General features: G+C 34.3%; 1 protein-coding gene across 2 annotated transcripts in view; it reads left to right on the plus strand.

Annotated features, from left to right (window-relative positions):
* The window catches only part of LOC120333254 (uncharacterized), a 40,402-nt gene extending 13,772 nt beyond the window's left edge, over nucleotides 1-26,630 (plus strand). For both annotated transcript variants that reach the window (XM_039400624.2, XM_039400625.2), the window contains 34 exons: nucleotides 542-735; nucleotides 1,175-1,231; nucleotides 1,888-2,161; nucleotides 2,659-2,773; nucleotides 3,691-3,858; nucleotides 4,405-4,575; nucleotides 4,871-4,967; nucleotides 5,379-5,501; nucleotides 5,992-6,135; nucleotides 7,575-7,734; nucleotides 8,523-8,665; nucleotides 8,874-9,517; nucleotides 9,720-9,900; nucleotides 10,797-10,901; nucleotides 11,744-11,909; nucleotides 12,046-12,236; nucleotides 12,312-15,953; nucleotides 16,773-16,916; nucleotides 17,388-17,483; nucleotides 17,830-17,946; nucleotides 18,172-18,231; nucleotides 18,364-18,483; nucleotides 18,925-19,056; nucleotides 19,851-19,892; nucleotides 20,539-20,703; nucleotides 21,614-21,772; nucleotides 21,930-22,043; nucleotides 22,723-22,764; nucleotides 23,291-23,443; nucleotides 23,760-23,872; nucleotides 24,222-24,316; nucleotides 24,625-24,826; nucleotides 24,952-25,049; nucleotides 26,033-26,630. In XM_039400624.2, coding sequence (XP_039256558.2) covers nucleotides 542-735; nucleotides 1,175-1,231; nucleotides 1,888-2,161; nucleotides 2,659-2,773; nucleotides 3,691-3,858; nucleotides 4,405-4,575; nucleotides 4,871-4,967; nucleotides 5,379-5,501; nucleotides 5,992-6,135; nucleotides 7,575-7,734; nucleotides 8,523-8,665; nucleotides 8,874-9,517; nucleotides 9,720-9,900; nucleotides 10,797-10,901; nucleotides 11,744-11,909; nucleotides 12,046-12,236; nucleotides 12,312-15,953; nucleotides 16,773-16,916; nucleotides 17,388-17,483; nucleotides 17,830-17,946; nucleotides 18,172-18,231; nucleotides 18,364-18,483; nucleotides 18,925-19,056; nucleotides 19,851-19,892; nucleotides 20,539-20,703; nucleotides 21,614-21,772; nucleotides 21,930-22,043; nucleotides 22,723-22,764; nucleotides 23,291-23,443; nucleotides 23,760-23,872; nucleotides 24,222-24,316; nucleotides 24,625-24,826; nucleotides 24,952-25,049; nucleotides 26,033-26,145 — 8,540 coding nt within the window. In that variant the 3' untranslated portion in view covers nucleotides 26,146-26,630. The remainder of the gene's footprint in view (nucleotides 1-541; nucleotides 736-1,174; nucleotides 1,232-1,887; nucleotides 2,162-2,658; nucleotides 2,774-3,690; nucleotides 3,859-4,404; nucleotides 4,576-4,870; nucleotides 4,968-5,378; nucleotides 5,502-5,991; nucleotides 6,136-7,574; nucleotides 7,735-8,522; nucleotides 8,666-8,873; nucleotides 9,518-9,719; nucleotides 9,901-10,796; nucleotides 10,902-11,743; nucleotides 11,910-12,045; nucleotides 12,237-12,311; nucleotides 15,954-16,772; nucleotides 16,917-17,387; nucleotides 17,484-17,829; nucleotides 17,947-18,171; nucleotides 18,232-18,363; nucleotides 18,484-18,924; nucleotides 19,057-19,850; nucleotides 19,893-20,538; nucleotides 20,704-21,613; nucleotides 21,773-21,929; nucleotides 22,044-22,722; nucleotides 22,765-23,290; nucleotides 23,444-23,759; nucleotides 23,873-24,221; nucleotides 24,317-24,624; nucleotides 24,827-24,951; nucleotides 25,050-26,032) is intronic.
* Nucleotides 26,631-27,415: the final 785 nt, after the last annotated feature.

Genomic DNA, 27,415 nt, shown 5'->3' on the forward strand with positions numbered 1-27,415 from the left:
AACATTTCAGGCCTGATTAAGTGAAGAAATGTTATATGGCTCGCACGGAAATGCAATTGAAAATATGTTTATTTTATGGCTCTCTTGACCAAAAAGGTTCCCGACCCCTGGCCTAACCCTAACCTGGTACACATACTACGGGGGTATCATTATTTGTTAGATGCATTAATGGTGGGGGAAGCGATAACCGACCAGCAGTAATAAGAATGTACTAACAAGAAATAGAAATGTCTATATTGTCTTGTATGTGAGATCAGTAACAGTAAATAGGGTACATTTAGCACTGATTGGCCTGAGCACGGGACGTAAAAAAACTTTATTATCCTCTAACTCACGGTGTTTACAAATGTACAAAAAAATTTCCGTTATCTTGGTAATTTTGCGTTATCGGACGTGAATTTGTCCTATGTTTGACTGTTTGAGTATGTACTGTTTTGTTAAATATTTAGGTTGTTTTTGGCGTGATCGCTTTCCCCTGGTTATTTTTGCTCTTCGAGTCTTCATACATATTTTTCTGATCAGAGCCTATTTTTTTTCACAGCTTTGCGGAATGAAAACATGGACTTATGCGACCAGTTGAGAGAAGTTTGTAGTCAGAATCGGAAGTTGCAGGAGAAAGCAGATGAAGAACAAGATTCTATTGAATATCTCAAATCTATGTTAGAGGAGGTCAACAAGGATGCTAAAGAGAAAGAAAAATCTTTGGATTCTCAATTAGAACAATATAAAAATCAGGTAAGGTGGACAGTTATGCTAATTTTTTGGAGTCCTATCGATGCATAATCAATTCTTATTAACTTCCCTTGTATTGTTTGTCTGTCAGTCATATTATGAGCAAACCTAGTTTTCTCGGATTCTGAACTCTGAGAAACTGTAAAAAAAAATTTACTTTTTTTATCATCATTAAAAGGCTGAAATTCTGACACCTAACTCCGTGGAATTCAAAAATTTCACTTATGACTCCGGGTGTTCGAAATTATGACTTTTCCCTTCGGCAAAAATTTGGCAAACCTCGACTCCACTAATTGAGAGCTACGTATCCCATAAATGATCAAAAGTCTTTCTGAGGGAACGAGACCAACCAAACAAGTTTTTTAATGTTAATGTCGAAATTTGGTGATTTTTGTGTTAGTTTTACGACACATCCTAACCTAATACCTTTCAATCATTTTAGGTTTCTGTTCTTCAAACTCAATTGGAAGCAACTTTTGCCAATAACAGTCATTCCCCCGTGAGTATGACAAATTTATTCCAATGACAAACAATTTTATTTCTATCTTATATAGCATATTTTTATAATTTCACATCTTTTTGAGAAATATGGTTTTATAAGGTTTGAAATCACCTGAAAAAAAATCTCCATTAATGGCATAGCTTGCTGAAAAGCTTCAATCTGACTCTGGATGGACCGGTGTATCAAACATTCATAATTGGAAATGAGGAGGACCTCTGAACTGATTTGCTAAATTGTTGTTGTTGTTGGGGGATTGCGGTTGTTTGGAAATATCAAAAAAATCTCTATCTATTCTATTTTGTTCGAACTTTTCTTTGAATCCTATACTACGTAATATTGCACCAAGAATTTTGCTGTTTTATTTTAATGAAAGTTGAGAACTATTTATTCTGTTGCTCGACTGTCCAAACTCTTCAAGCAAACTCTGTTCTCAGAGTGCTCCATACAGATCCCCAGGGCTCCGCGAGAAAACCTAAGGGCTCTGCGAGCTATTCGTTTACTTATTGAAATACTGATTGGCTAATTTTGTAATTGTCCAAAGAAACGATAACGGCATTAATAAAATTTGACAACAGTAGCGTCTGTTCGAGGACCCCTGTGATAGACGAAGGCCATATTTGAATATTTGTGCATTGCTCTCTTGTTTCCTTAAGACTGCTCTCGTTGATGTCAACAAACTCGAAGACGAACTCAAAACCACAAAAGCTGAACTTGATGAAAAAAATTCTGAACTGGAGGAGCAAAAACATAAGAATCTTCTTCTTACATCTAAGCTGGAGGAAGAAAAATCTGGATTCAAATCTCACCAAGAGGAAGATTCTACAAATAAAGATGAAGAAATTGAGAATCTTCTTAAGATGTGGGAAGAACAAGTTCAGGAAAACGCAAATCTCAAGAAACAACTGGAAAGCGAAAAAAAAGATTCTGGTAGGTTATTGAAAAAATATTCGCAACACTATACTCAACAGGTTGCGTGACTATTTAATGTGGCAAATGTTATAAATCTGATATCGTTTTTGGGAAATCATCACCAGATTTTTGTAAGGTCTCGCATTCCAAATTTCATCTAATATAAGATAGGTTGTAGTTTTGCTATTGTCTTTCTGGAATTCGGTAGATTTGATAGGAAATAATGATCAGAGTGATGGCGTTTTATCAGCGTTTAAATTCTATCAAATTAGCAAATCCAGAATGATTTAAAGATACTCAAAACTGTTCTCAATGTACAAGATTTTTATATAACGTTTTCACATATTTACTCTGAACAAGGCGGTGATCTGTGAAGCAGATGCTTTTTTTGGGAAGAGCTACTATTTTTGGAAGAAAACTTGAAACTGAGATTTTCCAGTGCTTCCAGTGCCAGTATAGTTAACGTTTTAATCACTTCGCCACTCAAGCACCAACTAAAATCCACTCTTTTACAGTTCTTGCGACTGAAAACGAAAAATTGTTGATGGATATTGAAAAACTGAAAATCGAGACTGGAAAACTCGAACAAGAAATTGTTTACAAAGATCAAGAAATTTCTAAACAGAAAAAGTAAGTAAATTACCCGTTTTTAAGTTAAAAAGTTGAAAACTCAAGGATGTATAAATTGAATCAAAAAATTCAATTACTACCAGAATTTACATTTTTCGGTGAAGTAATCTCTAATTTCTGAAAAAATTTAGCACAGTTCCCTGGGTTTTCCGCGGGACAGGGTTATAAATTGGTCGCCATGGCGATCTTGGCTGTACTTCGGCGCCTCTTTGTCGTAAACTTGTTTCCAAGCAGACGGAGAGGCCTCGTGTCATCGTATTTCAAATAAATTTATTTGAGGGTATCACAAAAAAATACGTGAGTGCTCTTTAAAACTGATAATCTGATTTCTAATCAAAATCTAAAGCAATATTCAGCGAAGTATTTTAATAAAGAGAAGTCAAAAATAATTTTCTTTTTCAAACTCAATACAATGCATCCAATAAAACTTACTTACTAATCCCTTATCCAACATGGACTGGTAACAGGACGAAATACCTTGGTTCCCCATATGATTAAGTCATTTTATCAGCTTTCTTCTTCTCTGTAAATTCCATCCTATCCTAAATTTCACCCTTTTAGTCTGTAAAAACATCGTTCAAAATCACGAAATTCTCTTATCATAGCTGTATGAAGCATAATTTTGGTCACTCATCTGGTCAATGAGATGAGTTTTCCTATGTTAATGCACTTTAAAAGTCTACTTCAGCTTGTGTACAGCTTGTGGCTCTGTTTTATCTTTGTTCACGATTTTTTTTCCTTATTATAATCATAATGGTGATTTTGTCTCGGAAATAAATATGTTTTTTTCGTCTTTTCACAATGCCAAATGCGGCCCTCAAGGAAAAATTCTACATTTTCCCTAAAATTAAGAATTGAAAATATAGACGATTTGAATATTCGATTTGTTTTTGACATCAAAATTTTTTTTTATCAAGATCTCTGGAACAGAATTCTGCAGACAAAAGTCAAACAATGAATGAATCTGTTAAAGTTGGTGAAAAGACGTTTGGTGAAGCTCTCGGTCAATGTGAAGTACTAATGGAACAAAGAGACGATGCAAGAAATAATTGTAAAATATTGCGAGAAGAGCTTGAGAAATTAAGGTATTTGTTTTTATTTTTGTGCAAGAGAAATATTTTGCCTAAGATTGTTATTTATGGATATTTCTCATAGCAAGGTCATGCGCACTCACTCAAAGATTGATATCTAAGCAAAGTTACAGGTGATCACGAGAGTGTTGAGAGCTATTGGTTCATCGAATATAACAGTGTTATTTTTTCCTCGCAACCCACCCCTTGCACAGGTCAAATATTTTTTACGTGACCGTCAGGGAATAGAATAAAAATGAGGGAAAAACTTAATAATACAGAAAAGAAATGATAAAATTGACAACGCCATCAATACAGTGCATGTACTTGCATATTGTCGGCTTTCTCGCACAAAAGATCGAATCCCGGCGGTGATTCCTCAACCCCCATTGAGACCTTTCGTGACCTGCCGGGGGATTGGGACTCCCAGTTTGAAAAGTCTTGACCCCTGGCATAACAGCATTCCTATCAATCGAATCAAATTTTGTATATTTTCGCAAGTCAAAATTCATGAAACTATATTCCAATGGATAGTGAAAATTTTTATTTTACTTTTTTCAGAGCTGAAAATGAATTAATGAAATCACCAAACCGACGTGCAGATTTGGATGAATCTGTAAAGTTTGGGGAGAAATCAATGAATGATGCACTTGCGGCTTGTGAAAACTTGATCGAAGATCGAGACCAAATAAAAATGGAATTCGATGATTTCAAATCAGAATTTGAAAAATTGTAAGTAGATTATCATCACCTTGTCGACAAAACTTTCATGAAAAAATTTTTATCAAATGGATATTCTCATCAAAAATTTAGAATAAAATAAAAATTATGCAATATAATGGAAATAGGTACTTTAATAAGTCAATGGTTATCTGCTGGACTGTGGATTCACAGTCAATTTGATGAAAAATTCAAGTCAGGGTTGGGTCTATATTTTTTCAACTCAAATCTGCAAGTTTGGGTTGATTATAAATTTCCTCTTGATTCAACATTCCCTTGTACGGGTTTATGATATATCCATCTGTAGAAAATCTGAATGTGAACAACTGAAAAAGAAAATTGTTGTCATGGAGGAACATGAAGAATTTATACAAACTGAAAAAGAAATCTTGTTTGAAGAAGAGGTATATCTTATTAATCTATGTTTTTTAGTTTTTGCCGTAAATTATTATGTATAAAGTAAATTCTGAAAGATATTGAAAATTTGGCGCTCTAATTTGTGTACCAATATGGAGGTAACTAATTTTCTTTGCCTATTTTACATCAAGTTGTGTAAAGGGACTGAAACCTATAGGCAGGGGGTATATTTACTTGGCTAACACAGACAGTCCCCGAACTCGTAATACAATTAAAATTGGGAAATCGGAATAAAATTATGGCCTAACCCTAACCTGGCACACATACTACTAGGGTACCGGATATGGTATGCTAATTTTAACCGCAGAGTAGTTTTCGAAATATAAGAAAAGATGTTTAAAAACTAATTTGGTTGTTTTTATAATGCTAAAATTTATCTTTTTTCACTTCATTTACAGAAAGAGAATCTTCAGAGAATTACAAACTTACAAGAACAAATTGAAGAACTGAAATCTGAAATAGAAAAACTTCGAAATGATAATTCTAACAGTTCTGATACACAAACAACTACTACTGATAAGGTTCTTTTTACCATTTTTACTTCACAGGTTTATGTTTACCATTCTCTTTGTCAGTGTTGTGTGTGTGTTGCTAATTAATTTAGATTGCGCTGCGGAATATCAATCCATTTTCTTAAAAAATGATTTCTACATTCTGGATTAAAAGATGTCATAAAACGATAAAATCTTAAAAATTATTATTGGGAAGAAAACTAAATATCGTTTATTATGCACAAAAAATAATCTCACGTTTAGCATCAACTGAATATACACGTATTGTAAGACTATTCCTGGTTGATGAAGTCAAATTTTCTTTTCAGTGCATTATGTCCTGGATTAAATAAAGTGAATGTGTCAATAGTTTGAGAACCATTTGTTTTTCCCTTTTTTTATCATTACATCTGTTCGAATTAGAACCCTGTATGACTGTATGTTTTTCTTAGGCCTGTTTTCATGACAACTATTTGTAAAAAATTTCTGCAATTGTCTTCAATCATTTCTCTAATACTAGGATTTAGAAGCTGAGCTTCAACACTTGCGAGAAGAAATCTGTAATTTGCTTAAATCATCTGAAGATGCTCAAGTTATGTTACAAGAATCAAACAAAAATCTTGCTATTGCTAATACTACAGTGGATTCACAGAAAGTTGAAATTGTAAGTTATTGATAATTGGGCGCATGTTCACTAAACGACGTCGTAGGTACTTCTATTTGGCGTGGCACAACCATTTTTGCACATGCTATTCCTTACCCCCACTTGGCTATGCTATCTAAAAATTACGTCACAATCACTTAACAGAGCTTGCCAAAGTATAGCTACGATCGTCCGAAATGGCATCTGTACCGACGATAACGAACTCACTAACGCCAGTGATCTAACTCATATCGGAGTCGTTACAACGAGAAAATGAGAGAAACAGCTTGCTAAATTTCAGGCGATTATCTGCGAGTCTTGGGCGACAGCGAGTATAGTTTGGAGGGCCTTACTACCGTACTGTGCCGTCGTAGTGACCTAATTTTTGAATGACCTAGTCGAGTGGGCTTAGTTAGAACTAACATATGCAAAAATGGTTGTGTCACACCAACTAGAAGTACTTACGTCGTGTTGTGAACATGGCCCGGAAATTGTATTGAATTTTTTCGTATTTATTTACTCCACCAGAAGTGATGGTTTATTATCCAATAAAGCAGTCATTCTCAACCTTTTTTGATCCATTCACTCATGTGCCTATTCTGTGACGCTTGATTCCCCCTTAGGATAGAAATCCCAGGTTCAAGCGTCTGATAGTTCACCAGTTAATCCAAGATGGCCACCTTCTCTCAAGACATAAAAGGTCTGGGGGAAAATATTCTTTAACTCTTTTTTTCCGTATGACGAATATATTTGTACTTCTCCATTTTTGGTCATAATATAACAATAATAGTTATTTTCGGGCTATTTTACATTTATGTTTTGTGAAGTATTTCCGCACTAACTAAAATCATTTTAGGCATCCAACTATGATCCATGCTTGATCCGTCAACATTTTTTTTTTGTAAATTTTTTATTTTACTACTAAGTGAATTTTATTTGTGTAGGTGTTTCAAAGCTCAGAGATACACGAAAGAATTTGTCATTATTTCAAAGATAAGTCATTTGAACGAGCGGGAAACAATTTCGCGCACATAATAAACAAACAAAGATTCCAGACAACTATCGTAAACTTGCTCTCACATAACATTGATTATTTCGCGTTTCACTTGCGAAGCTCAGTCTGGTTTTTGTGCAAAGGTTACGTATCGCTCGTTCCGGAGAGCTCTCGAAATCTCGTTTTGTGTAGCACGTGTTCACCGCAGCGATAAGAGAGAGAAACTCATTCTCAAAATTTTTTGAAATTTCTCTTTTATGGTCGGACGGTTTGTGCTACGTCATTTGGGAGCGTTTTAGTAGGAAGATGCGAAAATAAGCTTTTTAAAGAGATATTGGGGGCGTTTCTTGCACGTTTGATTAACTGGTCATTACATATTATAAAATGGTACAAAAAGCCGATTGTAACCAGCGGAAAAAGAGGGTTTAGAATCCTGAAAATGAATGAATTTTTCATTTTTTATCAGGAAAAATTAGAAAAAGAACTGAAACGTGTTAAGTCAGATGTTGATAGCTTCGACACAATGGCTGAATTAACTAAAGATAAATATGAACGAAGAATAAAAGAACTGACTGACCAATTGCAGAATGCTTACAATCAACTGGGCAGTGATGTTCCACAAGAAGGTGAAATACTTGATTATTTCAATGTTCCTGATAGGTGAAATGCTGATTGTATGAAAAATGGTCATAATTATGACATCACAATTATTAATATTCTACTTGTCATTGAGGTTTCATCAGTCATTCCTACATTCCTACCTTTTCTGTATAGTTTATTAGTAGTAAGGATTCTGTCGTGTGATTCAGTTAGGTTTCTGGCAATTGAAAATTTAAATTATTTTAAAGCTAAATTTAGATAAATTTGAAGATTTACAATAAAATTTAGCACAATATTTATATTTACTGTGTGAATTTTACACAAAATGAACAACAATTTTGATATTTGAATTCTTACCAAAATAATGTTACTTACTCATCATCAACTAACCACCACTGAAACTAACTCACTCAGTGATGTACTCGACTCAATCCTCAGAATTTAGGGACTCTCACTACTTGTATCCAGTGAATAGGTTTATATGCAGTGTGTCCAAAGAATTTCAAAAATTTTATAGTAATGACAATTATAAGTTAAAATAAATTTTATTGTATGATAAATGAAAGCCACATGCACAATAGGAACTATCAATAAACAAAGACAAAGAAATTTTTGATTCAATTTTTTTTTTTAAAACCGGGCGAAATTTTTTGGACACTATATTTATAAATTATACTTATACACCATGTATTGCCTTGTTTTATTATCTTTATTCTTGAACAAAATTCAATTAAAATTCTCCCCCATTTTGCAGTGGAGGCTTACATAAGGACTTTGCTTAAAGTGAATATGTGTTACTTTTCTGTTCAAACAGTCGCTGTTCAGGATTCTTCTCAATTAGATGAGCTTAAGATCCAATTAGATGAAAAGGAATCTGAAATACAGAATCTCAATGGGAAGTTGCAATCCTCTAATGCCGAAATAGAAGAGATTAGAACACAACTTGATATTTGTGAGGTAATAAAAGTAATTTTTTAAATAACCTATATGTTGATGAATGATGGAAAATTCTCGATGACGAGTAACGCTACGCAGTGGTGTTTTGGAACTTGGAAGGAAATATAATATCAGTTTTGCCCATTTTCAATCTTGCGACTACAGGACTGTTTAGATTCATTAACTAATTATAGGCCTATTGCCTAATTCAAATTCGTTTTTCTTGCAGGAAAAAGTTTCCAAGATGTCTCAAATTGATTCTCTGGAGCGAGATTCAATTCAGCAAACTAATGAAAATTCCGAACTAAGCACATTTTTGCTGGAGAAAAACCTCAACTTGGAGAGTCTCAAATCGAAGTTAGAGGAAGCAGATTCTCTTATTGCAGAAAAGATGAAAATTCTCGAAGAGTGTGAAGCAGGATCCAAGAGAATCTCTGAGCTGGAGGAAGAGCTTAGAATATTAAAAGAAGATGTTGAACATGTTGCTGAGATGAAAATGAAAATTGAGGAATTGGAAAAAGCAATTTGTGAAAAAGATGCTGAATTAGAAGTATCGAAAACACATCTGGATGAGGCTAAAAATGATGAGGATGTAAGCAAGCTAGATTCTCTCACCCATCTTCTGCAAGAAAAAGAATCTCAAAATTCATCTATACTGGAAAAGATGAATGAAATGGAGTCCGTTCTCTCCCAGAAGGATGAAAATATTAGAATCTTGCAAGAAAACTTGGATGCGGCAGTCGGGAAGCAGGAGGAACTTGCAAAACTACAGCAAGATGTTTTCCTAACTTCTTTCAGCGAGGACTGCACTGAGAAGGTACTCAGAGAAGAACTCGCAAATGCGAGAAGAGAATTGTCTGAGATGAGAGAAAAGTGAGTTGTTTTGAGAGTGTCTTTTTTTATGGTTTTCACATTGCAAGAATAAAATGTTTTAATAACCATTATTAGAGGTCTAAATGGGTTTGATTTCAGTCAATATGACTTATGCTGGTCTTGTAAGTGTTAAGATAATTGTAAAATATTGAAAAATGAATTTCAGTCAAAGTCATCCAGTTTTCTTTACGTTTCATTCTAGTTATTCGAAACTCCATACCAAGACGGAGCATGCACAAGGAGCGTTGCTTGCTGAAACAAATCGTGAATTAGATCAACAAAGATTGCTACAAAGATCAGAACAACAAAGAAGAGAATCGACTCTTGAATTTGCAAATGAAAGAGAATTGTCAAACAAACAGATTAACGAATTGTTATCTAAAGTTAGTGTTCAATTTTAGAATACAGTCTTTTTATTTGAGTAGGTTGTCGCCCATTACTGTATTGATTGGAATACATTCTTTTCTGTCTGTCTGTCTGTCTGTCTGCCTTGTCTGTGTAAAATTGTCTTGTCCTACTTGCTAAATCAATTTAATGCACATATCAAATGACCTTGTCGAATGACTGTACAGATGCAGATGAGTTATCTAACATAATATTTGTCTGTCTGTCTCCCTCCTTTTGTCTGTCTGTCCGCTTTGTCTGTTTAAGTCTGTCTGGATTTACTTTCTAAATTAATTTAATGCAAGCTTGTGAAATGGCAGGTGCATGCGACAAATTTTGCAAAGGTATCGTTTGTCTGCTTACATCGTCTGTCTGTCTGCCCTATCTGTTTATATCTATCTTGTTTTACTAGGTATAAATAATTTAATGCAAGTATAAAAATGGGCTTTACAGATGACTGTGCAGATGCAAGTGCCAAATTAAAAAAAAAAATCGTTATTACAAAACTGCGATATTTACAGTATATTACAATAATTTTGAATATATTATTTTTTCATTCGAAATACCAACCAATCATTAGGTTTTGTTGTAACTGAATTTATCCAATATCCCTCTTTGTGTGTTATTATATGTTAGTTTTAGCTACGTAAAGCAGCTCTCCAATTGCATCTGAACCGCTATTATCTTTCATCAATTGATTCGTATTTTTAACAGTTGATAATTTGTGATTAAACTTGTGCGACTTAATCTTATTTTGCAATCGCAATTTTTAAATACAGTCTGACTGCCATTTTCAATTGTATTGGCTAATCATGACTAAGATTTGATAAATTGCTGAATATCCTCTAAGAATATTCAATAAAATATATTTTTCTTTTACTTTGCTTTGCATTAGATAAGTGATCTTCAATCATCATTATGCAAATCTAATGTTGAGAAAGATATTGCGACAAGACAAAGTGATAAAATGACAGAAGAATGTGAGTTCCTGAAGCAACAAGTGAGTTTTTTTTAAGCGAATTTGCTCGAATCATTTTAATATGCACTCACTCAGAAGTATAGGAGACTCATCGCTGAGCAAAGTTATCGACAATTACTGAAATGTCAAAAACTTTTGAATTGGTACTCCCGTAGTGTGTGTAGCAGGTTAGGGTTATATTTCGATTTTCTTCTCCTTATTTTAGTTCTAATATGAATTCGCGGAGTCTGTCTGTGTTAGACAAGTGAATATCCCCCTGTCCGTAGGCTTCAGTTCCTTTACACAACTTGATGTAAAGTAGGCGAACAAAATTAGTTATCTCCATATTGGTACACATACTTCTGGAGCGCCTTTGAATTTGCTCAAAGCACGTACTCACTCACAATTTCTGAAATAAAGAAAGACTCATCTCTGAGCAAAATCACAAGTGATTTATAATATGCCAAGAGCTACTGAAACTATACTGAATTATTAAATGCTGATTAAAAGATTAGAAGCTTTTTTATATCAGTAATTTTTCCAGATTTTCTGGACTGTGGGAAGTTTTAGCTGCCTGCTGTTGTTGCCAGAAAAAAAGAGTTGTATTTCAATCTTTTCTCTAATTCCCTAATTTGACTCGCCATGACTTGGCTAACACATACAGTCCCCGAACTCGTAATAGAACTAAAATAAGGAAAATCGGAATAAAATTATGGCCTAACGCTAAACTGGTACATATTAAGGGTAAGTGTCTAAGGTTAAGTGTTTTCCTTAATTTTGCAGCCGTGGGAATCACAAGAACTAGCTACACTGTGATTAAGCTCACTTCACTTTTTATATCGCTTTTAAAAACCAACCTGAACGAAATATCTCTTATTTTTAAGGTGAAAAATCTAGAAAACGTACACAATAATCAAACATCTGTGATTCCCCGCAACCAAATGATGGATCCTGATAAAATGGCCGTCAAAATCAAACAATTGTCTCTCAATCTTGATCTGACCAAGCAAACCTCTGGGAATTTGGCCACGGCGAATAAGAAACTTCAAGGTAGGTCTAAAATAGGCTTTGATGATATATTTTTTCAATTAGGCGTCAGAATTATGAATTCCACAAAGTAAACTTTCAAGGGTGATAAAAGTAGTCAAAAGCCGCTACGAAAACTCAAAGCGATCGTTTGTTTCAGATGAAAACAAAAAATTGGAAAGTGAAGTCGTCAGAGTCATCAGTTTACAAGGCGAAGTCACTCGTCTTGAGGCTGTTCTGGAGCAGGAGAGACAAACTCGTCAAGAGGAAGTCTCAGGACAGAGAGCGAGAGAAAAGGAATCGTCTGAAATGAGAAACAGAATTATGGAATTACAAAAACAATTACGGGAAGTAAGTTCGGGATTCTTGTTAATAAGGTTGTTAGACTTTTTATTGTTACCTGATTGATATTTATCACTTTTCCAGATGGAGACTGATCTTCAAAAACAAACAAGAGAATCATCTGAGAATCTTTCTTCAATATCTTCTGAGAAAAAGCTTCTCCAGGATGAAGTGAATCTTGCAAAACAAACGATCTCTGCCCTTGAAAAATCTCTTAAGGAAGTTCGAGAAAAAGAGGAAGAATATAGATCGCAATACGAAAAGATTCAGGCTGAATTTGGATCTACAAAAACAAATCTGGAGGATGCCGAATCTAAGATCCAGGAAGATGAACGAAACATTGAATCGCTCAAAGACCAACTTAATCATCTTACCAAGCTTTTAGAGAAAGAAAAAGAGAAGTTCAGTCAAGTGAACAACCAACAAACATTGCTGATTACTGAACTAGAATCTTTTAGAGAGGAATTGGAAAAGAGTAAGAATCTGCTCAAAGATGAGGAGAATAGGAATGACTTGCTTCGACAAAACCTGGATCAGGTTAAGGAAAAATTAGATCTTGCTCGTCAAGGCATGGATGATGTAAGATCAGAAATTTTTGCTCAAGAGAATTGTAAACAAGAGGAATTGATGAAAGAATTACGACAAATTCAGGATGAAATGTATGAATTAAAAGCAGAAAAGGAAGAATTGGAAAATAGGATGCAGGATATGGATGAAAAATGGAAAACTGAAAAAACCGAGAAAAAGGAATGTGAAGTCCAGATCTCGAACATGCAGGAGCAACTCTCAAAGATGCAAGAGGAAAGAGATTCACTCACCACATTAAAATGTGAATTGGAAGATAAAGCTTGTGCAGCTCAAAATAGTATTGAACAATTGCAAAATGAGAAAAAGACTAAGATTCAAGATGAACTTCTAAAAAATGAAGAGAATCCTTCGAATAATCTCCAAGTAGAATCTGAAGATAAGATGTTGCAAATACAGGATGAACTTCGGGATCTTCAAAATGAAAAGGATTCTCTTATTGAAAAAGTCTCAAACCTTGAAAAAGAACGGGATAACCTGTCTAATAAACTGGAGGAGATGCAGAATAAGGATGGACAAGAAGATGTAGAAGTAAATTATAAGAATCTCCAAGAGGAATATGATGCCTCCTTAAAAGAGAAAGGGATGTTGCGTGCAAGAGCGCAAGAATTAGAGAAAGAAGTTCAGTTGAAAAATGAACAAATTTCTTCTTTTGAAAATCAATTGGAAAATGATGAAAAGACTGAGGAAACGGAGGAATCTTCTGTGACAAATGAAGAATTGCTGAATAAAATATCGGATCTGGAATCTGAACTGGAGGAAATTATTATGGCAAAAGAAGAGGCTTCGAGATTTCTTGAAGATGCGAAAGAGAATCACGAAAAGATTATCATAGAAATGAGTGAAGTGATACAGAAAAAAGATGATGAAATTAAGATCCTGGAAGAAAACCTATCAAAAAATACCGAATCTGAATCTGTGACTGCAAAAGAAGGACTGGATGATTTGAAGTCCAATTTGACAGAAAAAGAGAGCGAGATTCTAGATTGTCGACAACAAATTGATAGTCTTGAGAAGAAATGTGAATCCTTGCAGCAAGAGATTTCTCAACGAAAAGTGAGTAATAAAGACGATGACGGAATTGGATTTGCTGCTGACTTAGATCAAGAACTTATCGACAATCTTTACGATCAGGTAGCAGAACTGAAAATTCAAATCAATGAAAAAGATGAACAAATTGCTGAATTACTGAATTCTCTGGAATCTATGAAGGCAGGAAATACTCTCAGAACTTCTGATATAGGGTTACAACAAGAAAATGAGAATTTGAAATCAAAAATTCATGATTTGACAGAAGGAATGAAACTGAAAGAAGAAGAATTCAGTAATGAAATTCAATCTTATTCTGAACAGAATGAAAAGTTGCTGAAAGAGATATGTGAAGGAAATCAATCCAATGAGATTTTCTCATCTGAAACGCTGAAACAAAAGGATGAGGAAATTCTGAACTTGAATGCTGAAATTGAAAGAATGAATTGTTCTCAAAAAGATCTTGACGAGAAAATATCAGAATTGTCAACTCAATTGCAAGAGAAGGTATCTGAGTTGAATGTTTTTCAACAAAAAACTACTGAATTAGAAGAAAAATCACAAGTAATGAAAAATAATCTTGAACAAAGAGAAATGGAATTATTGGCAGAGATTAAAAAGAAAACTGAAATAATTGCTTCTCTGGAAGCAATGAAAGAAGTATTGGAAAACAAATTGAATGATGAAAAGACGGACTATGAAAAGCAGGATGTTTCTCGAGATGAGGAAATTCTACTCAATAATTCTGGAAATGAAAGAAATGATGTTGAAAAGGATGAAAACAATGAAAAGACTCAAAATCTTCCTAACCTGGAGGATGAATTACAAGAAAGAATCTCAGAAATCAAGCTGAAAGATAAAGAAATTGAAGAACTTCTCAAACATAAGAAAGAAGCTCATTTGAAGATCTCAGAACTGGAAACACTATGTTCCTCTGAGCAGGAGGCGATGTCTGAGCTAAAACGTCAGCTTCTCGATCTGAGCAAAAGTTTAGAGAAAGAAGATGCTAAGATTACTGATTTGAAGAAGACAAAAACGGATTTAGAGGAAGAGCTTCACTCAATCAAGCAAGACAGAGAAAAAGTTCTGGAGGAAATTGGACAATTAAAACAGGATTTAGAGAAAAAGGATTCTGAAATTGACAAAGTTAGAGAAGGGCTCGGGATCCAAGAGAATCTCAACCTAGAGGAAGTGACGAGTGAAAAAGTATACCTGGAAGAAAAATGCGCTTGTTTGCAGGAATCTATCAAATCGATGGAAGAAATGATTGAAGAACTCAAGACCAATCAAAATGAATCTTACGCTGAGAATGAAAAGCTTCAAGAGGAGATTTCAGAGTTAAGAAAGACAAAAGATGACTTACAGATTCTCAAATCAGATCTGGAGGACCAACTGGATGAACTGAGCAAAATGCTGAAAAAGTATGAAGAAAGCGAGAATTCTAAGAATAAGGAAATTGCTCTTCTCCAAACAGATCTTGAAATTGAGAAAGAGAAGTCATCTAGTCTGGATTCAGAACTTAAATCTATGTTTGATATGATCCGAGACAAAGCATCCATGATGGAGGAATCTGCTTTATCGCGAGATGCTCTTGAAAAAGAAGTTGAAATTTTGAAGCAGGAGATCGCGGATTCAAATATAAAACTGGAGGAGAAAAATTTAGAGGAAGTTGGTAGGATTCAAAAAGAGGAAGAGTTGTCATATGAGAATCCTAATTTGAGAGATTCTAAAGATTCTTTGACATCTGAATTGGAAGTTGCAAATAATTTGAATCTTAACCTTGAAAAAATGCTTCTTGCAACACAAAATAAAGTTAGAGAATTAGAGTCTGAAATTTCGGAGATGAAAAATCTAAAGGATTCTATAGATTCTCAAAAGATAAATACTGTGGATCTTGAAAGCAAGATGCAAGAAAATATCCAAGATTTGAAAACTCAGATCCTAGATTTGACAGAATCGAAAGAAAATCTCACATTTGAAATGAATGAAGCGAAATCAGAAAAATCTGCTTTGGAAGAAAAATTGAAAGAATTTGAAGAATCCCAATCTACTGATTTGGAACTTGAGAAAGCCACTCATCAAGAATTGTCTGAAGAACTCGAATTGTTGAAGGTGAGTGTGAGTCTCAGTCATAGAAGCCAGAGACAATGTCGCAATTATGTAAGTTACTGAGCTCTATAATTCTACTTTTTAACTATGAATTTGAACTGAACCAAATTTGGGAAAAGTTTACCGGTAATAACATTTTTCATGATATATTCGGAATAGTTAAATATTTTGATTAATGTATACCTGACTAGACTAGCACAGTGGTCGGCAAAATTTTTTGAGTGAGGCCCAAATAGTAAAATGGAAAAAGTTTTAAGGCCCAACAATTTCGTTGGAAATTTTTAATTTAATCATGTAAGAAATTTGGAACATTCAATTTGTAATTAAAACTAGTGCAAACGTACCGATACACGTGGCGGTACAAAAATTGAACAAGCGAATGTAGTGGTACACGTCGTTGCGAATTTTGGTGGCGCAATAAAATGACAAGATTTGCAAGAATGAACATACCAGAATAGTTGCTGTTACTATAGTTGAAACTTGAAACAAACGTATTTGGCATAAAAGTCATATGTAATGTTGGATTTATAGAGCTTTTATCGCTGCCCATATTAGAAATTTATTGACGGCCCACTCAAAAATGCTCAGCGGCCCACGATTGGTCAGCGTCAGTTTGCCGACCACTGGACTTGCAGTTGCAGTCCCCTAACTTTCATGATCCACATAATAAGAATCCAATAAATGAAAATAAAAGAATAACTGCCATTCAGTCAAAGGTAGTCATCTCAAACTGTGCCTAGTAAAAATCTTTGCACATGGCCCCCAAGGCGGGCCAAGTGCCCAGTTTGAGAAGCCTGTGATAAACCATAAATTTCTGTTCAGACAAAACTTGAATCTGCAATGAAAGAAAAAGAATTCTCTGGTCAAAATATCGAAAAATTGAAACTGGAAATGGTAGAATTAACTAAGAAACATGAAGATGAACTTGAAATCCTGAAATCTAAAGAAAATAGGAATTTGTCGGAGGTGAGGATTGTTGCTATTTTTGTCTGATAAGATCTAAAAAAAAAGATTATGCTGCATTGAGATTTGGGTTGAAAGATTTGAATATTTTAGTTTGACATCCTAAACAATATTTGGTACTTCTGTAGTGTGTCTACCAGTTTAGGGTCAGGCCATTTTTTTATATCAATTTTTCTTATTTTAGTTCTATTTCGAGTTCGGGGATTGACTGTGTCAGCCAACTTGAATATACCCCCTGCCCATAGGTTTCAGTCCTTTTATACAACTTAGTAATGTAAACTAGGCGAACAAAATTAGTTACCTCCATATTGGTACACACACTTCTGGAGCGTCGACGAGTCAGCAAAAAATCTTGACTGGTCGTTTTCGTTTTGTGGCGCACGTGCCAGTGTTGCTCGGTCATCGCACCCAACTTAACAACATTCAATACACTCTTTACAATACCTAACCTATTAATTATATTTTTCTTCACAGCTTGAACAAATTAAAAACCAACTCAAAAACAGTGAGAAGAAAGCACATACCTGTTTGGAAGAAGTAAAAGGACTGTTATATAAAAAGGAATTAGAAGTATGACATTCGATCATTTTTTTTATACATTTAAAAAACATTTCATTTGTTTATTTACGATCTGCCAGAGTGTTTCTATTTCATTTTTTTGCAAATTCTCAGCTGTTTTAGGTTATACCACCGACATGGCTAGTGTGTCAAGAATTTATGTAGTCTTGGTTGACCGTGTATTAATAACTTTTTGTGAATTGGCGTGGAATTTTCATTCTGCTTAAATTAAATTCATTGTATTCAACAATATAATTCCCATTTACCTTGTTGGTATTGTTTGGAAAAATCCTTTGTCTCTACAGCTAATTCACCAAACAATTTCAAATTTCCAATACTTCCAATTTTTTTTATTAAGGTTCAAACATTACGATCTGAAGTTAACAAATGGGCTGTACGGCACGAAGAAGATAAATCAGATCTAGAGAAAGCAATCAAAGCTGCTAAGGATGAAATCTCTACACGGAATGAAAAGGTTTGTTTTTGGAACATTTTTGGAACAAATCAGTCAATTTATTTTAAATTAATGTAGTACCTCCTGAAGGGCCTATTTCGTGGCCCCCAAATAACCGCTTCATGGATCGTCTAGAAAAATCCTGATTTAACCTCTATTATTTCCCCATAGACCCAAAGATTTGAATGGGTTATATTCTTTTGTTGATTATGTATGTTCTATTGATAATATTCATATTTTTTACAGAATTCTCTTGAAGTATTCAAATTGGAAGAAAAGTTACAAAAAGCATATGAAGTGGAGAAGGTACGCCGCCATGTCTTGTCCCCTTACTCATGTTACTTATTCATTTCATACAAGATTTGGACACAAAATGTTGATAGAATTTTTACTCATATTTTCAAACAACTTTTTTCAACGTAAAATTATATTTTTTAGGAGTTAGAAAATCTTAAAGAATCGTATTCTGAGATGGAATCCAAATATATGTCAGAAAACAAAAAATGTCAAGATCTTATTTTGCAACTTTCTGAAGCTAAAGACATATCTTCAAAAAAGGTTTTTACTTTCTACATCCTCCACAATTTCATTCATAATGACATATTATCAGTTGTCTTATCGTTAATTTTTTTCTACTGATAAAATTTATCGCTGAAATAATATTTTTTATCACTACTGCATTTTGATAAGTATATATATCAAGATATACAAAATTTGGTACTCCCGTAGTATGTGTACCAGGTTGGGGTTAGGCCATAATTTCAGGTACAAATACTACGGGAGTCACTTGGCTAGTCCCCAAACTCGTAATAGAACAAAAATAAGGAAAATTGGAATAAAATTATGGCCTAACCCTAACCTGGTACACATACTCTACAAAGGTAGAGTGCCCAAAATTTATCTTTGAATTATACATGGCATAGCACATGATATTGGGTATAAATTATACAACACAAGATCGCTTTTGTCATTCTATATTTTACTGAAATTTTTTTCTAGACAATGAATAAAAGTACATTGGTAGAATATGAAAAGAAATATGAAAAATGTCTGCAAAATCTCACACAAGAACAAGAAAAATCGAAAAATCTGACTGATGAAATTACAGCTATGCAAGTTGAGTTCAAAAAGGTGATGCAGAAATTTTATTGTTTTCTAAAAAATTTAGTATAAATTTTTATGGTTCAGCATTGCCCAATTCTTCCATTCTGCCATTACCCAATTTATTTCCCCCTGTGGGGTGGGGGACGTGCTGAACGTGGGGTTTAAATCGGAAATGCATAACTTGTGGCATTAATGCAGTTTGGTCTAGTGCTTTGGGTACTCCAGTAGTATGTGTATCAGGTCAGAGTTGGGCCATAATTTTATTTCGATTTTTCTTGTTTTTTCTGGGACTGTCTGTGTTAGCCAAGTGAATATGCCCCTGCCCATAGGTTCGGTCCCTTTACACAACTTGATGTAAAGTAGGCGAACAAAATTAGTTACCTCCATATTGGTACACGCACTTCTGGAGTGCCGCTAGGTCATCCCGCCTTTTTCATTCTTGAGCCTATATTGTTTGTTTTATGTTCTTCCTAGAGGTGACATGAACTTTTGCCGACTGAGCTTGTGGGTTGATAAAGCGATTCAAATCATTTGATTCACTGACCCTATTAACCCAGGTGTACCATAGGGGGCCACTGGGCTTCTCGTGACTAGAAACGGTTATTATGACATCACGTTTTTCAGTACCATGACTTTTTATTACAGCTTTGAGCTTAACTTGTTTTAATTTCAACTATTACCAAATATACTTATAGTTGCAATTTGGTAGTTACGCAAATTTTTTTATAAAATTGATTTATGACATAATCACATTTACAAAAAGGATTCTTTAATTAATGATTGTCTTTTTTTGCTGAGTAATATTTTTTTTATATTGTCAGAAACTTGACGAAGCCACGGAAAAGGCAAACACCGATTGTTCTGTAAGTTTTCAATTTTGATGGGCTCATGGCGCCTCTGTTGGTCAACTTTACCCAATTCCATATAATCTTTTTGAAAGTTTAATTTAATGACATGCATATATATGTTGTTGGGCAATGTGTGCACCAAAGACACAAGAATTTTGACATCTTTTGATTTACTATAACCGGGTTAATGCCGTGAAGTACGTTGAGAATATCTGTTTTCTATGTTACCTGGGTAAACTCGTAACAATGATATATTCAAATAATATATTTATATACCATGCTGAGTACATGTCCCTGAACCCAAATTCTCGAGTCAAATCGAGTTATTTATCATCTGAGTCGCAGTTTGAGTCACAGCACTCCCAAGTCACGGGTTGAGCTGCTTTTTGAGTCCCGACGTCCCAGAGTCAAAAAAGTTGTCGTTTCACTTAAATGACTCAAGAGTTGAATCACTTTGAGTCTTCCAAAGTAGTGACTCTGTTAGAGTGGTTACTCCACCTTCACATCTGGCTGATCATGATTGGTCATTTATGTCGGGCATGCTCCGCCATCTGGGGAAATGCTAGTTGCCAGAAATACAATTAAGAATCACAGAAAACAGTAAAATTGGTAAATGTTACCATTTTTACCTTTGTTTTTCAAAATCAAAATGCACTTTCAGAAACTCAACCTTCGTATTGATTCACTTGAAGAAGGTCTGATGGAAGCAGACAAAGAAATTGAAGATGAAAAGAAAAAATATGAAGAATTACAGAAGAAATTCGAAGAAAACGAGAAAAATCATAATAGAGTTGGTGCTACCAGAACAAGGCGCAGTGATAAAATGGTTAGTTTTCTTGTGTTTCGGACTGATTTCTAACTTTTTAGACACCAGAGCAAGCAGTCTTCGCTCATTTAGAGGAATGTGACTGGAAGAAATTGTGTATTTGCAATTGCTGTAATTGACAGAGGGGGTTGCTAACCACTATGTTTAAATTTGGTATTGATTACTAGCCTCCTCTAAATCTAATTGGGGGCTCCCGAAGTATGCAAACCAAGATGGCGGACATCGGAATGTAATATGTGTACTAGGTTAGGGTTAGGCCATAATTTTAGGTATAAATACTACGGGAGGCTCTTGGCTAGTCTTCGAACTGATAATAGGACTAAAATAAGGAAAATTGGAAAAAAATTATCGTCTAACCTAACCTGTTACCCATGTTACGTTCCGATGTCCGCCATCTTGGTTCGCATACTTCGGGAGCACCTCTAATTGTGATAAGACAAAGAAGACGATGGCTTGACTGCATAATATTCTGAAGACTCTCTTGACTCCAATTACTGAAGAAAGAAGTCTAACCCAATGGTTAGACCAGTGGTTTTTGGACCAGGGGCTAATAATTTTGCCCACATTAATAGGCGGGCCATGTTAGTGTGACGTAAAAAGTTACATTTTATGAACCGAATTTTATTTAACAGTGTTACATAAGAAAAAGTGGAAAACAATATGCCACGTACTAAAACTAAATTTAATCGCAAACTCAACAAATTCAGATTTCAATAACAACAACTATGTTATCCATGCAGAATTGATTACAAGTAGAAATATTTGGCAGCATCAGACAGGCCGGATTGAATCACCCAACGGGCCGAATTTGGCCCTCGGGCTGTAGTTTGCCTTGGACAAGAAGTCCGTGTGCCATATCTTATCATTGTTTTCTTCCAAAATTAAATGCAAACAATTTTTTTACCTTTAGAATGGCGAAGTCGATATTTTAAAAGAAAATTTACAAAAATGTGATGTGAAATATAAAGAAGAAAAACAAAAAACACAAGCACTCACAACTCAATTAAAAACTGAGAGAAAACGATGTGCTGAGTTAGTTGCTCGACTTGAGCATGCTACTGTAAGAAATGTGAGTTGGAGTATTACCGACATATTTAGTTTTCTTGATTGCACTACAACGCTCATAGCTGAAGCATTAAAACAAAAATATTTTTTTTAAAAGAGAAATCCACCTTTCAAATTTCTTGTATGTCTCTTTCAAACTTCATGTATCGTATTTCAAACAGAAAACCAAGCATGCAGGATTAGACACTGACGATGGAAAAGAATTGTTCATGGAAAGAGAAAAAAACAAAAGTTTGACGAAAAAGTTATCTGAAAAAGAAGAAGAATTTTCTAAGGTCAGCATCATTTTGAAACTCCAGTTAACTGAATATCTGTTAAATTGTTACCTTATATCGTAACATGGAGAGACTGAGATGTGAAAACTCTTCAAAATAATTTCGACTGATCACATGCACTATAGTTGCACGGAATTTAAATTGTGTTTTGCTTGATAAAACCCAAATTAAATTGGCCTAAAATTGCTCACATTTGTTTGGGAATGTGATTCAATTTGGCGCACAAGAAGTGTTCACAAGTACCAGTATGGGGTGTAAGTCTCCGAACTTGTGATAGAACGAAAATAAGGAAAAACAGAATTAAATTATGAACTAACCTTAACCTGGTACAAATACTACGGCAGTACCTTTAATTTTAATATGTAAATGTGGAGAAGTTATAAATTTTCATATATAGTTTTTTGCTAGTGCTATTTTTTTTTTTTTCAAAAAACAAAATATTGGTATTTTTTAGTGTCCCTAAACTTGTTTTGAGTGTTGAGTCATATCCTAAGTTGGAGTCACTGGGGAATCAGAGTCACTGAGTTTAAATGTCTCGAGTCACTTTGAGTTTAATAAATAATCACTCAAGCCTTCCCACTATATGCAAAAACATGAGCCTGCATGATACTGGGTAAATATAGCCCTGTATATAGCCCTTTGTTTTCATGCTAATAATCGAAAATCTCTTTAATTTTAGAAATTGAAAGAAGTACAGAAACGTTTTGAAGCCACCAAAAAGGTATTCTTGTTTTTATTTACAATTTTGTATTTGTAAAGATGTTTATTTTTGCAGTCAATTATAATTAATTCTCTGTCCGTGAGGTATTACACCAGGGCCTCTCAAAGATCCGTAAACAAAACTCTATAATTACTGGGGGCTGGTCCTTCCAGAAATTATATTTCGGCATTCTTAAACGCGCACTTCCTCAGCGTTACAGCTTTTTCCATATATAGTCCAGTGCAAATACGAGCAAATTATAAAATAACCTTTAAAACTGAATGTCATTTAATAAAAGGAAAACTTCACATATCCAAAGTTGGGCCAATAATTTAAAATAAAAAATTAGGTACAGTCGAATACTCGGAAGATCTGGATTCGGACTACGGTCTGTCAGTTGAGTAGCCCTACTTTACGCTATTACAAATATTTTGTTATATTCTTGATTTAAAATGCTGAATATAAACAATTGTAAATTGATTTGAGTTTCCGATTTAATTTTGAATAAATGAATAATATCGAATCAACTTTGTTTCTATAACCTCAGTGTTTGAATGATCGTATCAATGAGTTGGAAGACAGTTGCATGGAAGCCGATCAGGAATATGAAGAGGAGAAAAAAAAAACTTCACAACTGGAAAAAAAAATTCTTGTTCTCGAACAACGAGTCAAAAAAGTTTCGCAGGTAGCATCTACAAAGGTGGGTATTCAATTTTACTTCAATGAATGAATGTGGTCAAAAATGAATTATCAGATGTGGCACAACTGAAAAATCTATTTTATTACTGTTAAGGCATTATAATGGTTAATATTAAAAGAGTGATAACTTGAATAATTCATTGTAACATGCAACTTTTATCAATAGAATCTCGGGTGTAGCCAGGAATTTTCAAATAGGGGGGGGGGGGGGGGGGTATGTATGATACAGAAGAAAAAAAAATTTACATTTTGAATAATTAAGAAAAAAGATATGGGCATTGAGGTGTATTTTTACAAACAAATAAATTGTGTTTTAGGATGAAAATTTTGGGCCTCAAAAAGCACTCTTGAAAGAAGTTGAAGAGAAAGAAAATATGATTTCCAAACTTCGGATACAACTGACTACTAATGTTGAACCATTAGAGAGAGAGTAAGTTTGACTTGAATTTCAAACAAATGTCTATTTAATATCAGGGCTGTGGATTCGGGAAAGTTTACAATTGACTCTTAGACTGTTAAGAATACTCCTGTAGTATCTGTACAAGGTTAGGGTTAGGCCATAATTTTATTCTCATTTTTCCTATTTTAGTTCTATTACGAGTCCGGGGACTGTCTGTTGGTTATTCTTGTAAATATACCTCTTCTCTCGTAGTAATCAGTCTCTTTACACAACTTCATGTAAAGTAGGCGAACAAAATTAGTTACCTCCATGTTGGTACTCATACTTCTGAATCGCCTTGCTTTCTTGTTCATTTGTTCATTATCCTTGTAAAATACAGAGTGAACCAGCTTAAAGAGGAATTGAAAGTAAATGAAGAAAGAATGTCGACTCTGAAACAGAAGATGACTTTTATGTCACAAGCTACTGATGAAGGTAATGGCGTTTTAATAAACGTTTGATGATTGTGGCATTTCATCTTACCCAGGATGAATATGGAAATTATATCCTAAATACACTGAACAAATATTTTTTGTAATTCTTCATGTTTTGTCGAAAACATTGACTGAATTTTATGTTATATTGGGAAAAATTTTCGTAGTCAGACACGTTAAAACAAGTTTAAGGCAAAACTGAGTGTTTTTGTAAAAGAGCAGAGACAACGAATCATAATAGAGCCATTACTTTAAATAGTACAACATAACATCACGTAATTCTGTCTGTTTCACATTAACACTATTTAGGCACCAAAACAAGATCAGGTAGAGCCACACGAAGCTCAGTTGCATCTTCGAAGCAATCTGCATTCTGTGGAGGCACCGGTGGTCTAGTTGTTCAAGATACAAAGGTTTATGTATTGGAAATGGAGATTTCTGATTTCCAAAGACGAGTCAAATTTCTTGAGAAAGAACTCGCTAAATATAAGGACATTGAAACAAAGAGGAGGTATGTGATTTTGACTATTTAGAAAGCACATGTGCACACATGTACAATCAGCATTGATGTGAAAATAGTTACCAATGTGCAGACATACATAACAGGTATATTTGTGTCTTTTATTATATATTTAGGACTGAAAACATGGAACTCCTTGAAGAAAACAACAAATATCGTTCGATTATTAAGAGGTTTCGAGAAAAGAAACTTACATCTGGTGATGTGTTATCAGGTATACTATGTGTGTAGATCAATATCTAGCCAATACTCTTGCAAATGTTGTCACCACACATACTTGCAGCCTCACTCATGTGCTTTTCAACAAAGTTTTTATTCAGTATTTTTTTAGCCAAAATTCTCACATACGATTTCCTATTCAAGTCTGCCACAAATGTGTTTATCAATTCTGGTTTCTGTTCCACATTCACATTTCAATCTAAGACTTACACACATGCATTTTTAAAACAAGGTTTCGGGTGATTTTTTAACAAACCCACACATGTTTATTTTCCAAATCAAAACATCTGCACACATGTTTGCCGAACAAAAATATAAGTTCACACTGAAAGAACTTCATCATTTTTTAATTTTACAGATATAATTCACGGTATTTCTCACATGTTTGCCGAACGAAAGTTTCTCATATATAGGTTCACACTGTGAAAGAACTTCATCATTTTTTAATTTTACAGATATAATTCACGGTATTTCTCACATGTTTGCCGAACGAAAGCTCTCCCATATATATTTTCACACTGTGAAAGAACTTCATCATTTTTTAATTTTACAGATATAATTCACGGTATTTCTCACATGTTTGCCGAACGAAAGTTCTCTCATATATAGGTTCACACTGTGAAAGAACTTCATCATTTTTTAATTTTACAGATATAATTCACGGTATTTCTCACATGTTTGCCGAACGAAAGCTCTCCCATATATATTTTCACACTGTGAAAGAACTTCATCATTTTTTAATTTTACAGATATAATTCACGGTATTTCTCACATGTTTGCCGAACGAAAGTTCTCTCATATATAGGTTCACACTGTGAAAGAACTTCATCATTTTTTAATTTTACAGATATAATTCACGGTATTTCTCACATGTTTGCCGAACGAAAGCTCTCCCATATATATTTTCACACTGTGAAAGAACTTCATCATTTTTTAATTTTACAGATATAATTCACGGTATTTCTCTTTTTATTTCAGAGAACTCTTCCATTATGAATCAAACCATGAGTAGCAGTGTTGATGAAAGACCACAAAGAAAAGAGCTTCCATCAGCACATGCAAGTCAAGAAGATAACTGTAAAAATCAGTAGCATGAATATTTATACCATACTGATGCTTTGTTTTCGTGTTCATAAAATGTCAGTCATCCTGTGAGCAAGGAATGAAATTTTTGAATGGAAAATCGCCAAGTGCACTGGCCAGGCAATTGCGACATACTTAGTAGTCATAGAAACTTTGCATGTAAGGTAGAGGTGAATATGAATGTATAGCTATATTTTGTAAGATTTTCTTCTGTTATTGTTCTTAATGTATCCATCGTATGATTTCTATTATTTTTTGCATAACTTAAACTTTCTTATTGTTCAATCATTCTTCTTTGCTAATTTCGACTCACATTGAATTGGAGTGACTTTTGGATGTTTGTTTTGTTTCTGCCTTTGTAACCAATATCATTTCCGTTGTTCCTATCTGCTTTATTATTAACCTATACTTTCTGCCAGTCCGTGCACTGCCTTGGTCTGTTCTGTTTGTATTATATATGTAAATACACCTTACTTCTCAATGTGTTATATTATCTAACTTGGGATACTTTTAAACAATGAGTTAGTTGTTTTGAGTAAAAGAAACCGGTTGCATATGTGCACATTTTATTAGAATCTGTGGTTTTGTTTCCGCACAGTATTCAACAATGACGATCGAGAGAACGATCCTCCCTCCGGCTGCTTGATTTAGGATTCAGAAAAGTGATTGTGTACGTAATTACAAGATAAATAATTGCGCCCATAGTTTTGGAGGCACTGCAAAATCACGAAGAAAAATGCTGCTCAAAAAGGCTTTCAATTGCCATTGAGTACATATTTGCGCGCGTGGCGTGCAACTGCCTGTATATATTGAGTAATTCAATAATACAATTTAGAATTAGCAAATAGAGCGAACATTCGGTTTGAAGGCCACCAAATCTCACTTATTCCGATGCGTGTAAAAGGTGTGTGGTGGGCGTTGACGTCGGTGAAATATGGTCAGCTTATGGGCTGACATTTCAGTGGCAAGCCCACAATGGCGTTCGGTCGGATGCAATCACTATGCTAGAACTGCGCTTCAGATTAATAATGAAAACTAACCGCCTCTTTCCATATTTCCTTTACGTTTGATTACATTCAATGTTTTTATTATGTGGAATGACGTTGGCAAAGGAAAATGTTCTTCTGCTTTTTTAGTATATGTTTTGTTGTTTTATCGTCTCTTTATACTCCGCTTGTACATTAATAATGATTGAGAGAAATTAACATACTACAAAAATTCATTGAACAAACATACAGCAATTCTACAGTCGTACTGTATGTGGTATCGTTTGCCGTC

The sequence above is a fragment of the Styela clava genome, chromosome 13 (genome assembly GCF_964204865.1).
Source record: "Styela clava chromosome 13, kaStyClav1.hap1.2, whole genome shotgun sequence".
Taxonomy (NCBI): Eukaryota; Metazoa; Chordata; class Ascidiacea; order Stolidobranchia; family Styelidae; genus Styela; species Styela clava.